The following is an 18197-nucleotide window of genomic DNA, read 5'->3' as shown; positions in this document are numbered from 1 at the left end:
TTTTCAGTGCTGTTGTAACTTCGAACAGTCATTAAACAAATGGTTGTAATTCAAGGACTGCCTGTATCTGAGATTTAACAGATATGAACAGCGATGGACAGTGCAGCTGGTCAGATTCCCACCCGGATCAGGCCTCAAGAGATGCCAAAGAGACTTTTCACATACCAGAGACATGTACCACTTTCTTTCGTTCTTTCTGGGCCAGTGCAGGCTGAAGGGAAAGCATCAGGAGATGGAAAAGACAGGAGAGCAAGCATCGCCCTGGAAGCATCTGGCAGAGAGACAAAAAGAGGGTAACTAGAACACCACAGACAGGAAGAGAAGATGTATCATAGGTGTGCAAGTCCACGCAATGCAGGTTCCTGTTCTGTATTATGACCAGCTAAAATGGAAGTATCTAGCTGCCATGGCCTTATATTTCAAAAAAATCTAAATCGGGTTGGTTTTGGTTAGGACTCGAATGAAAGACTACCAGAACTATAGGCTAAACAGGGACATTTAAAGAAAAATGTCATAAAAATCAGCAACCAGCCACTTCCTACTGCTGCTAAGAAAATGGCATGGATGTGCACCACCAAGAATTGGTTCAGAAGTTGGAATAGAAGTTGGTTCCTAATACCATTATATAGGGCTAAAAATCCACAGGATTATCCACATGTCATTTAAATCATCAGCAATGCTGTTATGGTCACCTCCAACCCCCTGCTCAAGCAAGAGACCCTATACCAGGGGTAGGCAACCTTGGTTCTTTTATGACTCGTGGACTTCAACTCCCAGAATTCCTGAGCCAGCATGGCTCAGCATGGAAACCTCTCCCTTTCTCCTCAGCATGGCTGGCTCAGGAATTCTGGGAGTTGAAGTCCACGAGTCATAAAAGAGCCGAGGTTGCCTACCCCTGCCCTATACCATTTCAGACAAATGATTGTTCAATCTCTTCTTAAAAACCTCCAGTGCTGGAGCACCCACAACGTCTGGAGGCAAGTCATTCCACTGATTAATTGGCTAAATCCATTCCCCATTTCAGTTATGTTTTAAAATTAAAAAAGTCGATTCCTTAGAATAAAAGTGGTTAGCTAAAAGAACAGAATGGACTGGCTATCATTGGAATTTTTGTTTTCAAAACTATCAGAATCCATTTTCAAAATGTTTATTAGTTTATCAGAATACAAAACACAAATAACAGAATATTGGAGTTGGAAGGGACCTTGGAGATCTTCTAGTCCAACCCCCTGCTCAGGTACGAAACCCTATACCATTTCAGACAAATGGCTGTCCAATCTCTTATTAAAAACCTGATTAATTGTTCTAACTGTCAGGAAATTTCCTCTTAGTTCTAGGTTGGTTCTCTCCTTGATTAGTTTCCATCCATTGCTTCTTGTCTTGCATTCTGGTGCTTTGGAAAATAGGTTGACCACCTCTTCTTTGTGGCAACCCCTGAGATATTGGAAAATTGGTATCGTATCACCCTTACTCCTTCTTTTCATTAAACTAGGCATACCCAATTCCATAGCTGCCCACTTCACATTGTGACTCTGCACAGCGTATACAATAATAATAATAGAAATATGTAAAAACCATTAAAACAACTAATCTGAATTTAAAAAGAAATGCAAGATAAAAACAAATTTAAAAAAACAAAATGGTAGCCAAACACACAGCATGGAATCTACGTGCTTTATTCCTAGTGGCAGTTCTCTCAATCTGGGTCAGCTGAATATTTATTTATTCATTTATTCGGCTTAGCTTAGGGGTGGGCAACTATGATCCCTTTTATGACCTGTCGACTTCAATTCCCCGAATTCCTGAGCCAGGAATTCTGGGAATTGAAGTCCACAGTCATAAAGGGGCCAGAGTTGCCCATTCCTGTCTTAGATGCTGCCCTGCTTGAGTCAGTTCTGGCTACCTCCAAGCATAAATACCAAACAACAAAATGCAATCAAGAGAATAAAACATATTGGATAACGATAAAGAAGATGGCAAATCGCAGTAGCAACAAAGACGTTGTGCAACATACAAGGGAGTCGGATCACCCTAGCCTGGTTGAAGAGCTTTAAGATCCTCCAGAAGAGAATTGTAGGGTTGGTGAGATCTTGTTTGGTAGCCAGGGGGCAGCCCTGGCAGTGCCAATGAACGCTGAAGCCCAGAGATTGACAGCATCATTATCAGGCAATTGTAAAAGGCAGCTTTATGTGGAACAGCTTACTTCCTGCAATGATACTTTTAATTAACATTTTCACTTATCCTGCTAGCATCTCATTACTTCAGGATCCAGTGTAAATTCCAGGTGTCTGATCCCTTTTTGCTGAGTTTACAGTGGGGGGCCTGTTAATCTTCCCACTAAATTGACGAAGCTTGCTTATTAAAAAATATAAAATTGAGGTTGACTTTAAATCCCCCCCCTCCAATTTGTCCTCCATTAGGCTATAGGATCTGAAGCCCACGTAGAAGGGTAGTTTTATGCTGCCCTAGTTATATTTTATTAGAGCAGGGGTGTCAAACTGGCGGCCCGCAGGCCGGATGCATCATGCGCAAGCCACACCCACCCAGGCTTCGCAAAGGCAAAAAATGTCAAGATACGTCATGATATGTCACATGAAGCAATCGAGCTTGACACCCGTGTATTAGAGTAATTAAAATTAAATCCCCCCTCTCTCTATTCGATAAACGTAGTCCTCAACTTACAACAGTTCATTTAATGACCGTTCAAGTTACAAAAGTCAAAAGTGACTTATGTCTGTTTTTCATACTTACGACCTTTGCAACATCCCCGTGGTGCACAAATCTGTTGGATTCATGTCCAACTAAAATGGACCCAACTCACAGTTTGCAACCTACATTCCTCAATCATCTTCCCATCCATGTGGTTGATGGATGGGCTGTTGTCAAAAAGATCCAGATGAAAACCACAACTGTGCCATCAAAACCCACCCTTTTTACATGAATTGACGTGTAAAAAAGGGGTGGGGCTTTGACTGCATTATCATGGGTACCAAATTGACATTTTTCATCAAAACAGTCCTCTATTCAAACCATAAGGACTAGAAACCTATTTTAATCTTAAGCAACTCTCCCCATCCCACCCAAGCCTAGTTATATATTATATTATTATATTATATTTATTATATTATATTATATTATATTATATTATATTATATTATATTATATTATATTATTATATTATATTATATTATATTATATTATATTATATTATATTATATTATATTATATTATATTATTATATTATATTATATTATATTATATTATATTATATTATATTATATTATATTATTATATTATAGTATATTATATTATATTATATTATATTATATTATATTATATTATATTATAGTATAGTATAGTATATTATATTATATTATATTATATTATATTATAGTATATTATAGTATATTATAGTATAGTATATTATATTATATTATATTATATTATATTATATTATATTATATTATATTATAGTATAGTATAGTATAGTATAGTATAGTATATTATATTATATTATAGTATAGTATAGTATAGTATAGTATATTAGTATAGTATATTATTATATTATAGTATAGTATAGTATAGTATAGTATATTATATTATATTATAGTATAGTATAGTATAGTATAGTATAGTATAGTATATTAGTATAGTATATTATTATATTATAGTATAGTATAGTATAGTATAGTATATTATATTATAATATTATATTATATTATATTATATTATAGTATAGTATAGTATAGTATAGTATAGTATAGTATAGTATAGTATAGTATAGTATAGTATAGTATAGTATAGTATAGTATAGTATAGTATAGTATAGTATTAATTAAATTTTTATGCTGCCCATCTTCCCTGTAAGATTCCTGCAAGACTCAATGTCTAACAGTTTCTGCCATTCCACCTAAACTGCTCTGATTTGGGGATGTTCGCTGATTTGAAAGCAGCAGCGTTTTCATTTCCTTTGACTTTTCAGCCCTGAGGTCTACAGACGGAGAAGCATTCATCACAGCTGTAACCTTTCTTCGCAACAGACGAGGGTGGCAGCCATGCTATAATTGGGCAGATTATGTATATCGCATACTGTATGTAGAGCCATGTCTGAGGCTCTCAAGGTCAAGCTCTAGCTTTGTCTCTCAACCTTGTTCTATTCAGAAATAAAGAATTTTCTCTGCTGAGACTATGAAGCATCCTTGCCTGGTTGGAAGTCAACATACAGTAGTTGAGAACCATGAAGATTCACTACCTGCGTCTTTTACTGGAGTTAGTTTAGTAGCATTGCACATGCATTAGATCAGGGGTCTCCAACCCCCAGTCCGTGGACCAGTACTGGGCCGCAGCATGCCAGTAACCGGTCCACAGAAACAAGCAAAGCCCCATCCACGGGATGCAGGCAGCACACAAAACCACACCTCATCCGATCCGCGGAAAAACCTCTCTCCACGTTACCGGTCCCTGGTGCACAAAAGGTTGGGGACCGCTGCATTTAGATTACAGGTTCAATCCTGGGCCCTTACCACTAAAAAAAAAAAAAAACAGATAGCAAGTGATGGGGAAGTCCTCATTTCTACCCCAGAAAGCCATTATAAGTCAGAATATATAATTCTACTGCTAAAGAAACAGATGATTTCGACCAGCCTTTTATTCAGAATCATGAGGACTAGGGTTTTGCTTTATTCTAAGGGGTAGAAACACAGCATCGTGGCTGAACCTCCCTTCCCCCCCAAAGGAAACAGAAGTGGAAAACTGCTGCCGGAGTTAAGCGAAGTGGGGCTAGGTGAACAGGGCGTGAAATGAACTTCCTCTTTACAAGTCAGACAACAAGGAGTTAAAAAAAAAACAACCAAGCACTTCCTTTTGCAGAGAAGAGATTTGCAAAGTTCTCCAGCTCTCTGGAGATTATGGATCTCTCAAGCTCCCCCCCCCCAACACACACACACACACACACACAACTGAAAGATAAATGCTCTATCTTTGCCCCCTTTTTTTCATTTTCACAGATTTGACATCTAACCTCAGGGCTGCTGCAGAATTAGGAACTCAGAGGAACGTTGAAATCAGACTCGCTGTCCCATATTCCCCTCCCCCTTAACATTCCATGCAGAGAATTCAAAATCAATCACAAATCCTTGTTAGAACCTTTCCCAAGAAGAAAACTCCCCCTTTTCGGTAAACCCACTGCAACTGAGAGTTGCAGAAGACGGGGGGCCCGTTTTGCTTTTATTCTGCTTAGCCCAGCAAGAAAAGTGGTACCCAAGTAAGATGCCAAAGGATGCTCTCTAAAGCATCCGACTTATTACATCAACTCCGGATCAGCCAACGCTGCATTATCAAGGTGAAACCAAAAACTGTAACTCTGTCTTGCACCAAAGAAGACTCACCGTTTCTCCTTGAAGTGGGGGGGGACAGGAGATGTCCCAGGCCAAAAATCTCCACCGGTGACTGAAGTTGAGATGACTGCAGAAGAGGCAATGCTGAAGAAACAGGGCAGAAGTAGGAGAGAGAAGAGAGAACAGAAAAGAAATTTGCCAGTCTTAGTTCATTTGGGGAGGGTTTGCAGTCTCCTTTCTTTCTTTCTTTCTTTCTTTCTTTCTTTCTTTCTTTCTTTCTTTCTTTCTTTCTTTCTTTCTTTTTCTTTCTTTCTTTCTTTTTCTTTTTTTTTCTTTTTTTTCTTCTTTTTTAATTTAGCAGCACGATGCTGATAGCTTCTTTTCAGAGTCTTAGTCAGCAAACTCCAAGAAGTAGGGAGGGAAGGAGGGAGGGAGGGAGAGAGAGAGAAAGAAAGAAACAGGGAAGGGGGGGGACAGAGAGAGAGAGAGCTCTGCTGCCTGGGAATGAAAAAATGAGCACAAAGTTGTATGGAAATGACTGAGGAGCAATAACTGCATTAGGGCAGCCTGCACAGACCAGCAGAAGGGAGGGTTTGGCACCAAAATGTGGGGAGGGCGAAGAGAAAAAGGGATGTGGAAGGAGAACCTGCAAATCCTTTGGCTGGATTCCTGGACAGCAGTAAAGTAGGTCGGAAGCTAGGTAGAGGCAGGCCCCAAATCTTGGTTCCAGTTTTGGAGTTTGGAGCCTCATCCGTACGGAAAGAGGCATCCTACGTTCTACGCAAGGCTGCTGGGTGGGAAAATCCAAGGCTAATTTTGCCTTTTCCAGCCTCATTACACGTAGTCCTCAACTTAAGACCACAACAGAGCCCGAAATTTCTGTTGCTAAGTGAGACAGCTGTTAAGTGAATTTTGCCCCATTTTACGACCTTTCTTGCGACATTTGTTAAGCGAATCACTGCAGCTGTTAAGTTAATAACACAGTTATTAAATCAATCTTTGCATGTCAGCAAGTCACAAAAGGTGATCATATGACCCCGGGACACTGCAACGATCATAGATATGAGCCAGTGGCCCAAATCTGAATTTTAATCACATGACCATGGGGATGCTTCTGGCTGGCTCAGGAATTCTGGGAGTTGAAGTCCACGAGTCATAAAAGAGCCAAGGTTGCCTACCCCTGGCCTAGGCTATGAATATAAATAGGCAGGCTCCGTTACAGCTGTAAATTGAGGACTAACTGCACTTTTTCAGAAGCATCTACTGCATAATGGAAAATAGAATTTTTAGATGAGATTGATCTTTGGGTTTTGCAGAGGTCTAATATTATTGTTCTAGTAGCAAAAAAATAAAAGAGCCATGGGGCCGCAGTGGTTAGAATGCAGTATTGCAGGCTAATTCTGCCGATTGCCAGCAGTTCGATTCTCACTGGCTCAGGGTTGACTCAGCCTTCCATCCTTCTGAGGTCGGTAAAATGAGGACCCAGATTGTGGGGGGCAACAGCCCAGAGAGGGTTGTAAAGCACTGTGAAGCGGTATATAAGTCTAAGTGCTATTGCTATCGCTAAAAAGAAACCTGCATATGTAGGGGCAATAACCCAACAATGTGGGATGCAAAAAATAGGAGAGGATTGTTGGTTTTCTGCCCAGCTTGGAGGTTTCCCAGAACAGGTGCTTGGCAGCTAGAAGAAACAGGACACTCACTAGAAGGTGAATTTGAACTTGCACTGCATTATTAATCCTGTCACTGGAGTCAACAGCGTACAATGCTCTGTACTTGATAGTTTTTGTGAAGGTAAAAGTCATTTTTTAAATTTTACATTTTTAAACTTGCCTTCATTATTTTTTAAAAAAATAATATTATGTAAGTGAACTTACATAATATGCCTTTGTCCTCCTATTTTTCCCACAACAACAACCTTGTGAAGTTGATTAGACTGAGAGTGGGAAGAACTAGCCCAGGGGTAGGCAACCTTGGTTCTTTTATGACTCGTGGACTTCAACTCCCAGAATTCCTGAGCCAGCATGGCTCAGCTTGGAAACCTCTCCCTTTCCCCTCAGCATGGCTGGCTCAGGAATTCTGGGAGTTGAAGTCCACGAGTCATAAAAGAGCCAAGGTTGCCTACCCCTGAACTAGCCCAAAGTCATCCAGCTGGCTTTCATGCCTAAGGCGGGACTAGAACTCACAATCTCCTGGGTGATTGGCCCCGAGTCACCCAGCCAGCTTTCATGCCTAAGGCGGGTCTAGAACTCATCATCTTTTGGTTTCTAGCCTGGTCCTTTAACTATTAGATCAAATGTTACCTTTCCATCAACGATTGGCACTGAATTGGTTTTCACATGGTATAAAGCTGTGGCTTGCCTGACTACTGTGAGGCAACTAAACTGAGTTGAGTCTCCATACAGATGGTCCTCAATTTATGACCGGTCACTTAGCAACCATTTGAATCTCCAACAACCTACCTGTGGGTACTTACGACCTGGATTTGAAGTTCCAACAGTTGGGCCTCCCATGGTCAAATGACCACACTTTGGTTGCTCGGTAACCAAGCTGCATTTATGGCTGTTTGCAGAGTCCCACAGTCATACGAACAGATTTTTACCACCGTTTTGCCAAAAACTGGCATTTGCTTCCAGTTTTTTGGCAAAACCATCCAACAGCAAACCATGGATTTGCTTAACAATTACAATGCTCACTTAACAAATGCCACAAACAAGCTTATAAAACCGGGTCGGTCACATGATGACTTGACGATTGATTGCCACGAGTTATGACCACAATGGGCAGGCTTCATTAGAGTTGTAATTTGAGGATTACTTATATTGTGCTATGAATATGCTTTTCAAACCCCTTAATGCAGGGGTGTCAAACTGCCGGCCCGCAGGCCAGATGCATCATGGCGAAACTGCGCCCACCCCATTGCCGACAATGGAAACGTTGCATTGCGAGTTTGACACTAATCTAGTAATCTAGAACAATTACTAGAATAATGATTTGTCTGCATAACTAGAATAATGATTTGTCTGCATAATTGCTAGAATAATGATGTAATGCATAATCACTGGGAAAATTCACTGGGAAAGTTCTGTGTCAGTAATATGTGGCTAACCAAATGCGCATTGCACATAGATACTTTGTATGTAGCAAAACCTTCCATTGTATGCCCATGAGAAACGATCCAAATGTATTACAATGTGTATTTCCATGTGTAGTCCTTTGGTTCCTGAAAGAAGAATAATATAAAACTGAAGTCTAATCCCACCCTCCTTGTTCAGAATTGCCTATCTCCATTATGCTTCTGAACCTGCGCAAATAAACCTCTCTGCTAAACCCCTCTGGAATTCGTAAGAGTTCTTTCATTTTCCACAAGAATTTCCCTGCCTTAATTCATTCACACAATGCTTTAAGTCAAATCAACCAAACTTGTGGACCCAGCCAGTATGAATCTAGATAGCATCAGTCAGTTTGGCCAAGCACAGACAAAAGACACAAGAGCCAAACTCTTTAAAAGTCATATATTAATCTGGTTTTTTTTCCTTTATAATTCTGTAAACAGTGACTTCTTGATGCTGTTCCAGGTCCCTGTTTCTGTGTTATGAACAAGTTCCTTTTGTTCACAAATTAGCACCCATCCTTTCCAGATGAAAAATAAAAAAAATGGACACCAGGATAGCCAGCTTCTTCGAATTACATCCTCAAAGGCTTTCAAATCTCTCTGGTTCTTCTATATTCTCACAGCTCCTAGGAACCTCCCACCCTAAAACCTCCGTGTAGTTTTTAAAGACCTAAAACCACCATGCCTTTGTGTTAACGTTGTTCGCCACATCAAAAGAATCCGCTCTAGACAAATGAACATTTTTGATTTCACTGTTTCAAATCAGCTTCAAGTGCATCACGCAGATGAGAAAAAAGGTTGTAAGAACCCCAGAATGGTTTGGACCACCCACCCCCAAGTTATTTAAAACTCAGTCAGAACTGGGGTTCTCCCCAGGAAGCACCTGTGTGTAACACCATTGGATTTGAGCACAATATTTCCTTTTTTTCACTGGTTCTTCTTGTCTTTGGACTGGGAAACCGGGGTACAGAAAAAGGCAGGTTTGTAGAGACAGCGGTAAGCTAAGAGTTGTGGGCCCACCGCATAGGCTACATTGCACAGGACAACAAACCACCACTCTCTTTCTGGGATGCGGTACGGAAACGGAGTGCGATGGTGAATAGAAGCAGCAATGTGGGAAAACTGAGCCTGAAAAATGGAAGAGACAGAAAAGATTTTGAGCAGGGGGTTGGACTAGATGACCTCTAAAATCCCTTCCAACTCTGTTATTCTGGGGTGTTGGCTATTCCTCCCAGCTTATAGTGTTATTCTGGATGGAAACTAACCAAGCAGAGAAGCAACCTGGAATTAAGGAGAAACTTCCTAACAGTAATGACAATTAACCAGTGGGACAGCTTGCCTTCAGTCATTGTGGGTGCTTCATCATTAGAGGTTTTTAAGAAGAGACTGGACAGCCACTTGTCTGAAATGGTATTTCCTGCTTGAACAGGGGGCTGGACTAGAAGACCTCCAAAGTCCATTCCAGTTCTATTCTGATTCTGATTCTGGTCAGTAGGTCTTGTGGTGGGTCAGGTGTGGGTGTGTTCTAATTTTCAGCTTTGCTTATTGTATTTGTGCCTTTTTCCTCTTCCACTCAGCTCTGCCATAGATAGGCAACAAAACATGACTTTTTGTGCGTGTTCAAACACACTGATGCTTAGGAGCACAAATATGCATCAGTAAAGTCTCTTCTAAAAGGGATCATAATATCCTTTTACATAGAGCAGTGTTTCTCAATCTTAGCAACCTTAAGAAGGGTGGACTTCATGCTGGCTAGGGAATTCTGGGAGATGAAGTCCACCCTTCTTAAGATTGCAGAGGTTGAGAAATATTGATGCAGAGCCACATCAGAAATGATTCTCTTTATTTCGGGCAGTCTCATTCAGGCATGCGTGCCAATTGGCAAATGCTTCAATAATTTCAGGAATAAATTTGGAAATTCTGCTGGCTAAACTGAAGTTAGAGGAGCGGAACACAGCAAAATGCAAATGCAAGGAAGAAATGCCACAGGGGAACTGATGCATTTTTCTATATCTTCTTGGTACCCTCTTCAAAATTACTGATCTGGAAAGTACCACACCCCGTGGAAGAGTGTATTTCAGTGGCTGGCAAACTTTTCATAGTCCAAAAACCAAACTACAAATGAGCTTATTGAAATTTCAACAGTCCAAGGTCCCTTGGACCTTGCCTGAAACCCTGAGATTTTACAAAGTCTAATGCCTTGTTGCCGAAATCTCTACAAAGTTTATTTTCTCCCCAAAGTCTCACAAAATACAGGTAGTTCTCAACTTACAACTGCAACTGGGATGAGAATTTCCATTGCTAAACAAGATGGTTGCTAAGTGAGTCAGACCTGATTTTATGACTTTTTTTGTAAAGGTTGTTAAGCAAATCACTGCAGTTATTAAGTGAAACATGCAGCGATTCAGCAAATTCAGCTTCCTCCATTGACTTTGCTTAATAATAATAATAATAATAATAATAATAATAATAATAATAATAGTAGTAGTAGTAGTAGTAGTAGTAGTAGTAGTAGTAGTAAAGTTGGAAGGGACCTTGAAGGTCATCTAGTCCAACCCCCTGCTCAGGCAGGAAACCCTATACCATTTCAGACAAATGGCTGTCCAGTCTCTTCTTAAAAACTTCCAGGATTGGAGCATTCATCGCTTCTGGAGGCAGGTTGTTCCACTGGTTAATTGTTCTCACTGTCAGGAAGTTTCTCCTTAGTTCCAGGTTGCTTCTCTCCTTGATTAGTTTCCACGCGTTGCTTCTTGTCCTGCCTTTAGGCACTTTGGAAAATAGCTTGACTCCCTCTTCTTTGTGGCAGCCCCTGAGATATTGGAACACTGCTATCATGTCCCCCCTCGTTGGAAGCCGGCTGGGAAGAGTCACAAATGGAGTTTGTATGTCCATGGGACATCTCAACCGTCATGGTTAGCAATGGAAATTCTAGTCCCAATTGTGCTTGTATGTCAAGGACCACCTGTAGTGCTTCCTTCCAATAAAGTTTTGCCATATGACATTTGTAAACATTTAAACTGTCCAGTTACTGCACTATTCTAACCACTGTGCCGTGGTAGTGCAGTGGTTAGAATGCACTATTGTAGGTTAACTCACTGTCCACTGACAGGAGTTTGATTCTGACCAGCTCAAGGCTAACTCAGCCTTCCATCCTTCCAAGGTCGGTAAAATGAGGACCCAGATTGTTGGGCAATAGGCTGACTCTGTAAACTGCTTAGAGAGGGCTGTAAAGTACTGTGTAGCGGTATATAAGTCTAAGTGCTATTGCTATTGCTATTCTTTGGTGTTGCACTTCAAAGAATATGACAGCTCTGAATGTGAGGATCTCTCCTAACCTGGAATTGTTACATACCTGTCCAATAGCACCAGCAAAAACCAAGGCCCAGTCCCCCATCCATGTGCATCCAGGAACGAGTAATCCGTAGATGCAGATGCAGAAATACGGCAGGACATAAAATAGATACACCAACATCTACAAACAAGGATACCGAGAAACATTAGATTCCAGCACAGATCAACAATACAAGATTTCTTGAATGACATTGTCTATGGAGATTCTCAATCATCCAGGTCATGCGTGTCCCAAAAGTATTTTTCCAAAAGGCAGCTGAACTGAAGAACCTTCTTAGATGAGAAGTGAAATGTTTTCAAGCAAAAAAAAACCCAAGAAAGTCCAGTTGCTTTTTGGAAAAGCACCTTTGGGACTTGAATGATAATCCTCCTGCAGTGAAATCTGGATCCATAGGCAACCACATCAATCCAGATTTTATGAATGTGTTATGAAAAACACAGTTCTAACAGATGCTGTCATTATAATGAAAGGAAGAGGAAGCAGTCAAAGGCTGCAGACCCCAAAATCAGAAGGACATTAGATTAGGAGGAGTTTACAGAGTTATTCTGCAGGGAATTCTTCCCAGACAATTTGAATGTACCTGAATCTTGGGATAGGCCACTGGATCTCGCAGGTACGGTTCTTGCTGATAAACGTAATCAAAGCAGGAATCAGCTCGGCAGTCCAGAACAACCTGTAATTGCAGAGAGACACAAACATACACACACTGTTTGTAAATCTATTTACTTTGCCCCTCCCCAAATCATGAACAACTCTAATACTCCAAAATGGAATGATTACCACTCTTGGCACCATATTTCTTCTGTATCAGAAGACATTTTGCAAAATGCTTCATCCATCTTGGCTTCTTTTAAGGGACAGAGATTCAAACGAGTCATGGATTAGAGCAGGGGTCCCCAACCTTGTCCACTTTATGACTTGTGGACTTCAACTTCATGCTGGCTGAAGAATTCTGGGAATTGAAGTCCACAAGTCATAAAGTGGACAAGATTGGGGACCTCTGGATTAGAGCATAGATAGTCTTCATTTAATGACTGCTTCATTTAGTGACCGTTCGCAATTACAAAGATGATGAAAAAGTAACTTTGTGACCAATCCTCACATTTACAACCTTTGCAGGTCTGCAAAGCAAAGCTGAGGTAAAATTGTAAGCTCAGTTATGGTTTTATTTAGCAACCGCTTTGCTTATCAGTCAAGTTGCTGGTCCTGGTTGTGGTTGCTAAACGAGGACTACCTACTTGACAACTGTCTGAAGTTACAAAGGATCGCCCAAAAGTTACTTACTACCTATCCTCAAAGTTATAACTGTTGCACACACACCCAGTCATGTGATCACATTCCAGTTGCTTGGCAACCAGCTCTCATTTATAACTGGTTGCAACATCCCAGTCACGACCATGATTCTGGCAAAAAAAAACCAACCTCGCTTTCAGAAGGGATTCATTTAACAATCATATGATTCACTTAATGACCAGTGACTCACTTTACAACCATTGTAAAACAGTTGTACAATTGAGTCAAGTTATGTGGTGATCCGCTTAACAGCCACAATGACTGTCCAGGCTCAGTTCTGGTCCTTACGTGAGGACTGAATAGCTGAATTGGACATCTAGTTATGAGGCCACTGCCATACCTCCCAGTAGACATTTTGTGCAGGTAGTCCTTGACTCACAACAGTTCATTTAGTGACCATTCAGAGTTACAACAGCACTGAAAAAAAATGACTTATGACCGCTTTTCACATTTACGATCACTGCAGCCTCACCATGGTCGTTGGATTTAAATTCAGACGCTTGGCAACTGATTCACGTTTGTGACAATTGCAATATCCCAGTGTCATGTGACCACCTTTTGCAACCTTCTGACAAGCAAAATCAATGGGGAAGCCAAATGCACCTCACAGCCATGTTACTAACTTAACCATTGCAGCGATTCACTTAACAACTGTGGCAAGAAAAGCCGTAAAATGTCTGTCTCAACTGTCTCATCCAGCAACAGAAATTTTGGGCTCAATTGTGGTCATGTCGAGGATTACCTGTATATACTGTAATTACGTGGAGTGTGTGTATATGTTTACTCTTTGTCGAATTCTTATCATATGCTAAGTAATAATAACAAGTGAGGGCTATCTGTGTATTGGGGGAGGGGAAGGAAAAGAGATGTGGTTTGTGTGAACAACCATCTTTCTTCCAAACATGGGGGCCCCAAAACTCAGGGCCCAATACATGTTTGGATGTGTGTTCAACCAGCATTCAACTTCAGGAAAACTAAAACTACAGTATGGCTCCAAAGGCTGTGCAGAGAATCGCAGAGGACTCAAGTTCTGGTTCTGTAAGACCATCTCCCTGGTTTGCTGTTGCCTCACTTGTTACACCAGAGGTGGGGAACTATGGCCCTTTTATGACTTGTGGACTTCAACTCCCAGAATTCCTGAGCCAGCATGGCTCAGAATTTCTGGGAGTTGAAGTCCACAAGTCATAAAAGGGCCATAGTTCCCCACTCCTGTGTTACAGCCATAGAAAAGGCAGTGAGCATTGCTTCCACTTTTTGCCTCAAGTACCCTCCATAGGATATACTTTCCTGACCTCCAAGGTCCCTTCCAACTTTTTTATTATTATTATTATTATTATTATTATTATTATTATTATTATTATTATGGATCATCGCACAGTCAGCCAGATGTTCAGACTGGATTTAGCATTTTGTCTACCTATCGAGTCCTTTCCCAGGACCTGGGATAGGCAGATGTGGATGTTTGATGGTATTACAGATATCGTTGCAGGATAGAAGGAGTTCCTAGTAAGGCCGCCTTTTGCAATTGACTAATAGCGAATTTGTCAATGCCAATGGTGTTCAAGTGGTGCTCCAGTTGTTTTGGAATTGCACCTAAGGCGTCTATTACTATTGGTACTACTTTTGCTTGCTTTTGCCACAGTCTTTCTATTTCTATTTGTAGGTCTCTGTATTTTGTTATCTTCTCCAGTTCTTTCTCGTCTATTCTGCTGTCTCCAGGCACTGCCACGTCCACTATCCAGACTTTTTTGTCTTTCTTATCGACAATTGTTAAGTCTGGGGTGTTATGTTGCAGGTGCTTNATGATCCCACCAGTTTTTGCTTACAGGCAAATGATATTTCTTGCAGATCTTCCAATGCACCATTGTTGCTACTTTGTCATGCCGCTGCTTGTAGTCAGTCTGTGCAATCTTCTTGCAGCAGCTTACCAGGTGGTCCACTGTTTCTTCAGCTTCTTTGCATAGGCGGCACTTACTGTCTGTTGCTGTCTTCTCAATTTTGGCTTTATATGCATTTGTCCTTAAGGCTTGGTCTTGTGCAGCCAGAATTAGACCCTCGGTCTCTTTCTTCAATTTTCCTGCTCTTAGCCATTGCCAGGTCTTGTTATTATCTGCATTATTATTATTATTATTATTATTATTATTATTATTATTAATAATACCCTCACAGACTGCATGAAATGACTCAGAGAACCATAAGTGGGCCGTAGACCACAAATCTGAGGCCCCAGTTTAGTGGCTGAACATCTCATTTGTACAGGTAATCCTCGACTTACAATCACAACCAGGACTACATTTCCATTGCTACATAAAATGGTTTAGTGAGTCACATCTGATTTTATGACCCTTTTTGTCACAGTTCTTAAGTGAATCACTGCAGCTGTGAATCACACAGCTTTGCTTGTCAGAAGCTGGCTGGAAGTTTGCAAATGGTGATCACGTGACCCCAGAATGCCGCAACCATTGTAAATACATACTGGTTGCCAAGGGCTCGAATTTTAATCACGTGAATGTAGGGCTGCTGTGATGGTCGTAAGTGTGAGGACCGGTTATGTTACTTTTATTCTGTGTTGTTGTAACTTTGAATAGTCACTAAATGAATGGTTATAAGTTGAGGATTACCTGTATGCAAAACATCTAAGTTTTAAATACTGGTCTAACTGCCAAAATTGTTCAAGGGCTATTTTAAGGGCACACTGGCTCATTCTATAGGCAGAAAACAGTACCTTTAAAGGAAAAAAAAAGATAGATAGATAGATAGGGGTGACCCTGGGCATCACCCGGGTTGGCAGGAGTCTCCTGACCATGTAATTCATCAATCATTTTTTTCCCCAGGAGATCGTGACCCCCCATTAAAGGATGCTTACAAAATGCAGATCAGGTCTGAAAATGAATCTGCTGATCTCGACATTCTGGACACACTGCAGTCTTGGCAGAATTTACCGCCACAAGAGATCAGTACTTGCAGTCCAGCATTGATGGATTACCTGCTGTTCAATCAGGTATCGCCAAAGTCCCCATTAATTGCATAAGTTGGACCAGGTCATGAACCTCCTCTGGTGCACTAGTAGGAAATAAAAGTCTCTCTAGATCAGTGTTTCTAAACTTCAGCCACTTTAAGAGGTGTGGACTTCAACTCCCAGAATTCCCCAGCCAGCCATTGAAGTTGAGTTGAAGTCCACACCTCTTAAAGTGGCCAAGGTTGAGAAACATTGGTCTAGACCAGGGGTCTTCAAACTTGGCCCTTTTATGACTCGTGGACTTCAACTCCCAGCATTCCTCAGCCAGGCAGACAGACAGACAGACAGTTATCCTTACCAATCCTCGGAAGAGTGTGTAGACCACAGCCAAAAGGAGAAATCCTACCAATCCCAAATCCATACGGCGCTGGAGCAGATTCTTCTTTTGCTCTTCTGCAACCTTTCCCAAAACAGAAACAAAAGTAGAATTAAGGAGTCTTGCTCTCAGAATGGGATTGGAGGTTGATTCAAAACTGGGGCCTGACAAGAGAAGATTGTCAATATCAACTTGTTTTGAAAATGGTACAAGATTGTGAGCAGGCAGGAAGTGACAATGCAGCCACCACAGGATTGTAGAGTTGTGATGCACAACAGCCTGTAAACTGACAGCCGACAAGTGAATGACTAGTTCAGTGTTTCTCAACCTTGGCAACTTTATGCTGTGTGGACTTCAACTCCCAGAATTCATTAGCCATTAATGGAAGTGTTAATTTACTGTTTAATTGATTATCAGTCGAACTGATACAGTTGCCCATCTACCCAAATTTATGCTTCTCAACCTTGGCAACTTCCAGATGTGTGGACTTCAACTCCCAGAATTCCTTAGCCAGCCTTGCTGGCTGGGGATTCTGGGAGTTGAAGTTCACCCACCTTAAAGTTGTCAAAATTAAGAATCGCTAGTCTAGTCTGATAAATTGTTTTCTGGATGGTCTGTCAAGTATCTATCTGACATTTACTATCTACTGTATAATTAGATACCTCTATTCCCCTTCCGCCCCACCAAGATTCTTTCCTCAAAGAAAATTTATACTTCTGCAAAAAAAAAAATGCTGATCCCTCACTTTTATGCTGTTTTGGCTACATAAGCAAGAATACTTGTCTCTGAGCATTGGAAATAGAAGGAATGAATTAAAAACTGCACTGAATACTCTTTGAGAGGTAGATAAGAAAAGTCAGGGACAAATCAATGGAAAGAATGATGATTTTGGTTTAATAATAAAAAGCACTATTATACAGGCCAGCCCAACACAGTAGCCAGATTAAAAAATACAATACCTTAGAGGTCAGAACTATGTTTATTGTAACTGCCACTTTGAGTTATTAGAGGCGGGAATAGAGGTGGGATGAAAATCCAGTTTGGTCTAGTGGTTAAGCACCAGGGTAGAAACTGGAAGGCTATGAGTTCTAGTTCCACTTTAGGCACAAAAGCCGGCTGAATCACTTTTGGCCAATCACCACGAGACTGTGAGCTATAGGCCCACTCTCACCATGAAAGCCAATTGGGTCACTTTGGGCCAATCACCAGGAGACTGTAACTTCTGATCCCGCCTTAAGCATGAAAGCCAGCTGGAAGACCTTGGACCAGTCACTCTCTCCCAGCCCTAGGAATGAGGCAATAACAAACCACTTCCAAAAACCATGCCAAGAAAACGTGGAAGTCTCCAATACTGACGCAAAGGCACCCCCAAGAAAACCATTAAAAAAAAAACCCTATTATATGAAAAACACCATAGTATACAGGGAGTGATAGCTATAGAATTACTGGTAGTTCTCAACTTACAACCACAATAGGGATCAGAATTTCTGTTGCTAAGCAAGTGACTCATGCCCATTTTTAAGACCTTTTTTTGCCATGGTTGTTAAGCAAATACTGCAGTTGTTAAATGAGTTCTGCAGTTGTTAAGCAAATTTGGCTTCCCCCATTGACTGTGCTTGTCGGAAACCAGCTGGGAAGGTCACAAATGGAGATCATATCACCTGCTCAATGTTGCAACAGTCTAAATCAGGGGGTCTTCAAACTTGGCCCTTTTATGACTTGTGGACTTCAACTCCCAGAATTCCTCAGCCAGCGTGCCTGGCTAA

General features: G+C 41.0%; 1 protein-coding gene across 1 annotated transcript in view; it reads right to left on the bottom strand.

The window, feature by feature from the left end:
• Positions 1 to 9378: 9378 nt before the first annotated feature.
• The window catches only part of TM6SF2 (transmembrane 6 superfamily member 2), a 33782-nt gene continuing 24963 nt past the window's right edge, over positions 9379 to 18197 (bottom strand). The window contains exons 7-10 of the mRNA XM_029283635.1: positions 16414 to 16515; positions 12384 to 12476; positions 11804 to 11923; positions 9379 to 9579 (exon numbers count right to left, since the gene is read on the bottom strand). Of these exons, the coding sequence (XP_029139468.1) occupies positions 9379 to 9579; positions 11804 to 11923; positions 12384 to 12476; positions 16414 to 16515 (516 nt within the window). The remainder of the gene's footprint in view (positions 9580 to 11803; positions 11924 to 12383; positions 12477 to 16413; positions 16516 to 18197) is intronic.

Source organism: Protobothrops mucrosquamatus, unplaced genomic scaffold, assembly GCF_001527695.2.
Source record: "Protobothrops mucrosquamatus isolate PMUCROS unplaced genomic scaffold, P.Mucros_1.0 scaffold157, whole genome shotgun sequence".
Lineage (NCBI taxonomy): Eukaryota > Metazoa > Chordata > Lepidosauria > Squamata > Viperidae > Protobothrops > Protobothrops mucrosquamatus.
This window is presented reverse-complemented; position numbering and strand designations above follow the sequence as displayed.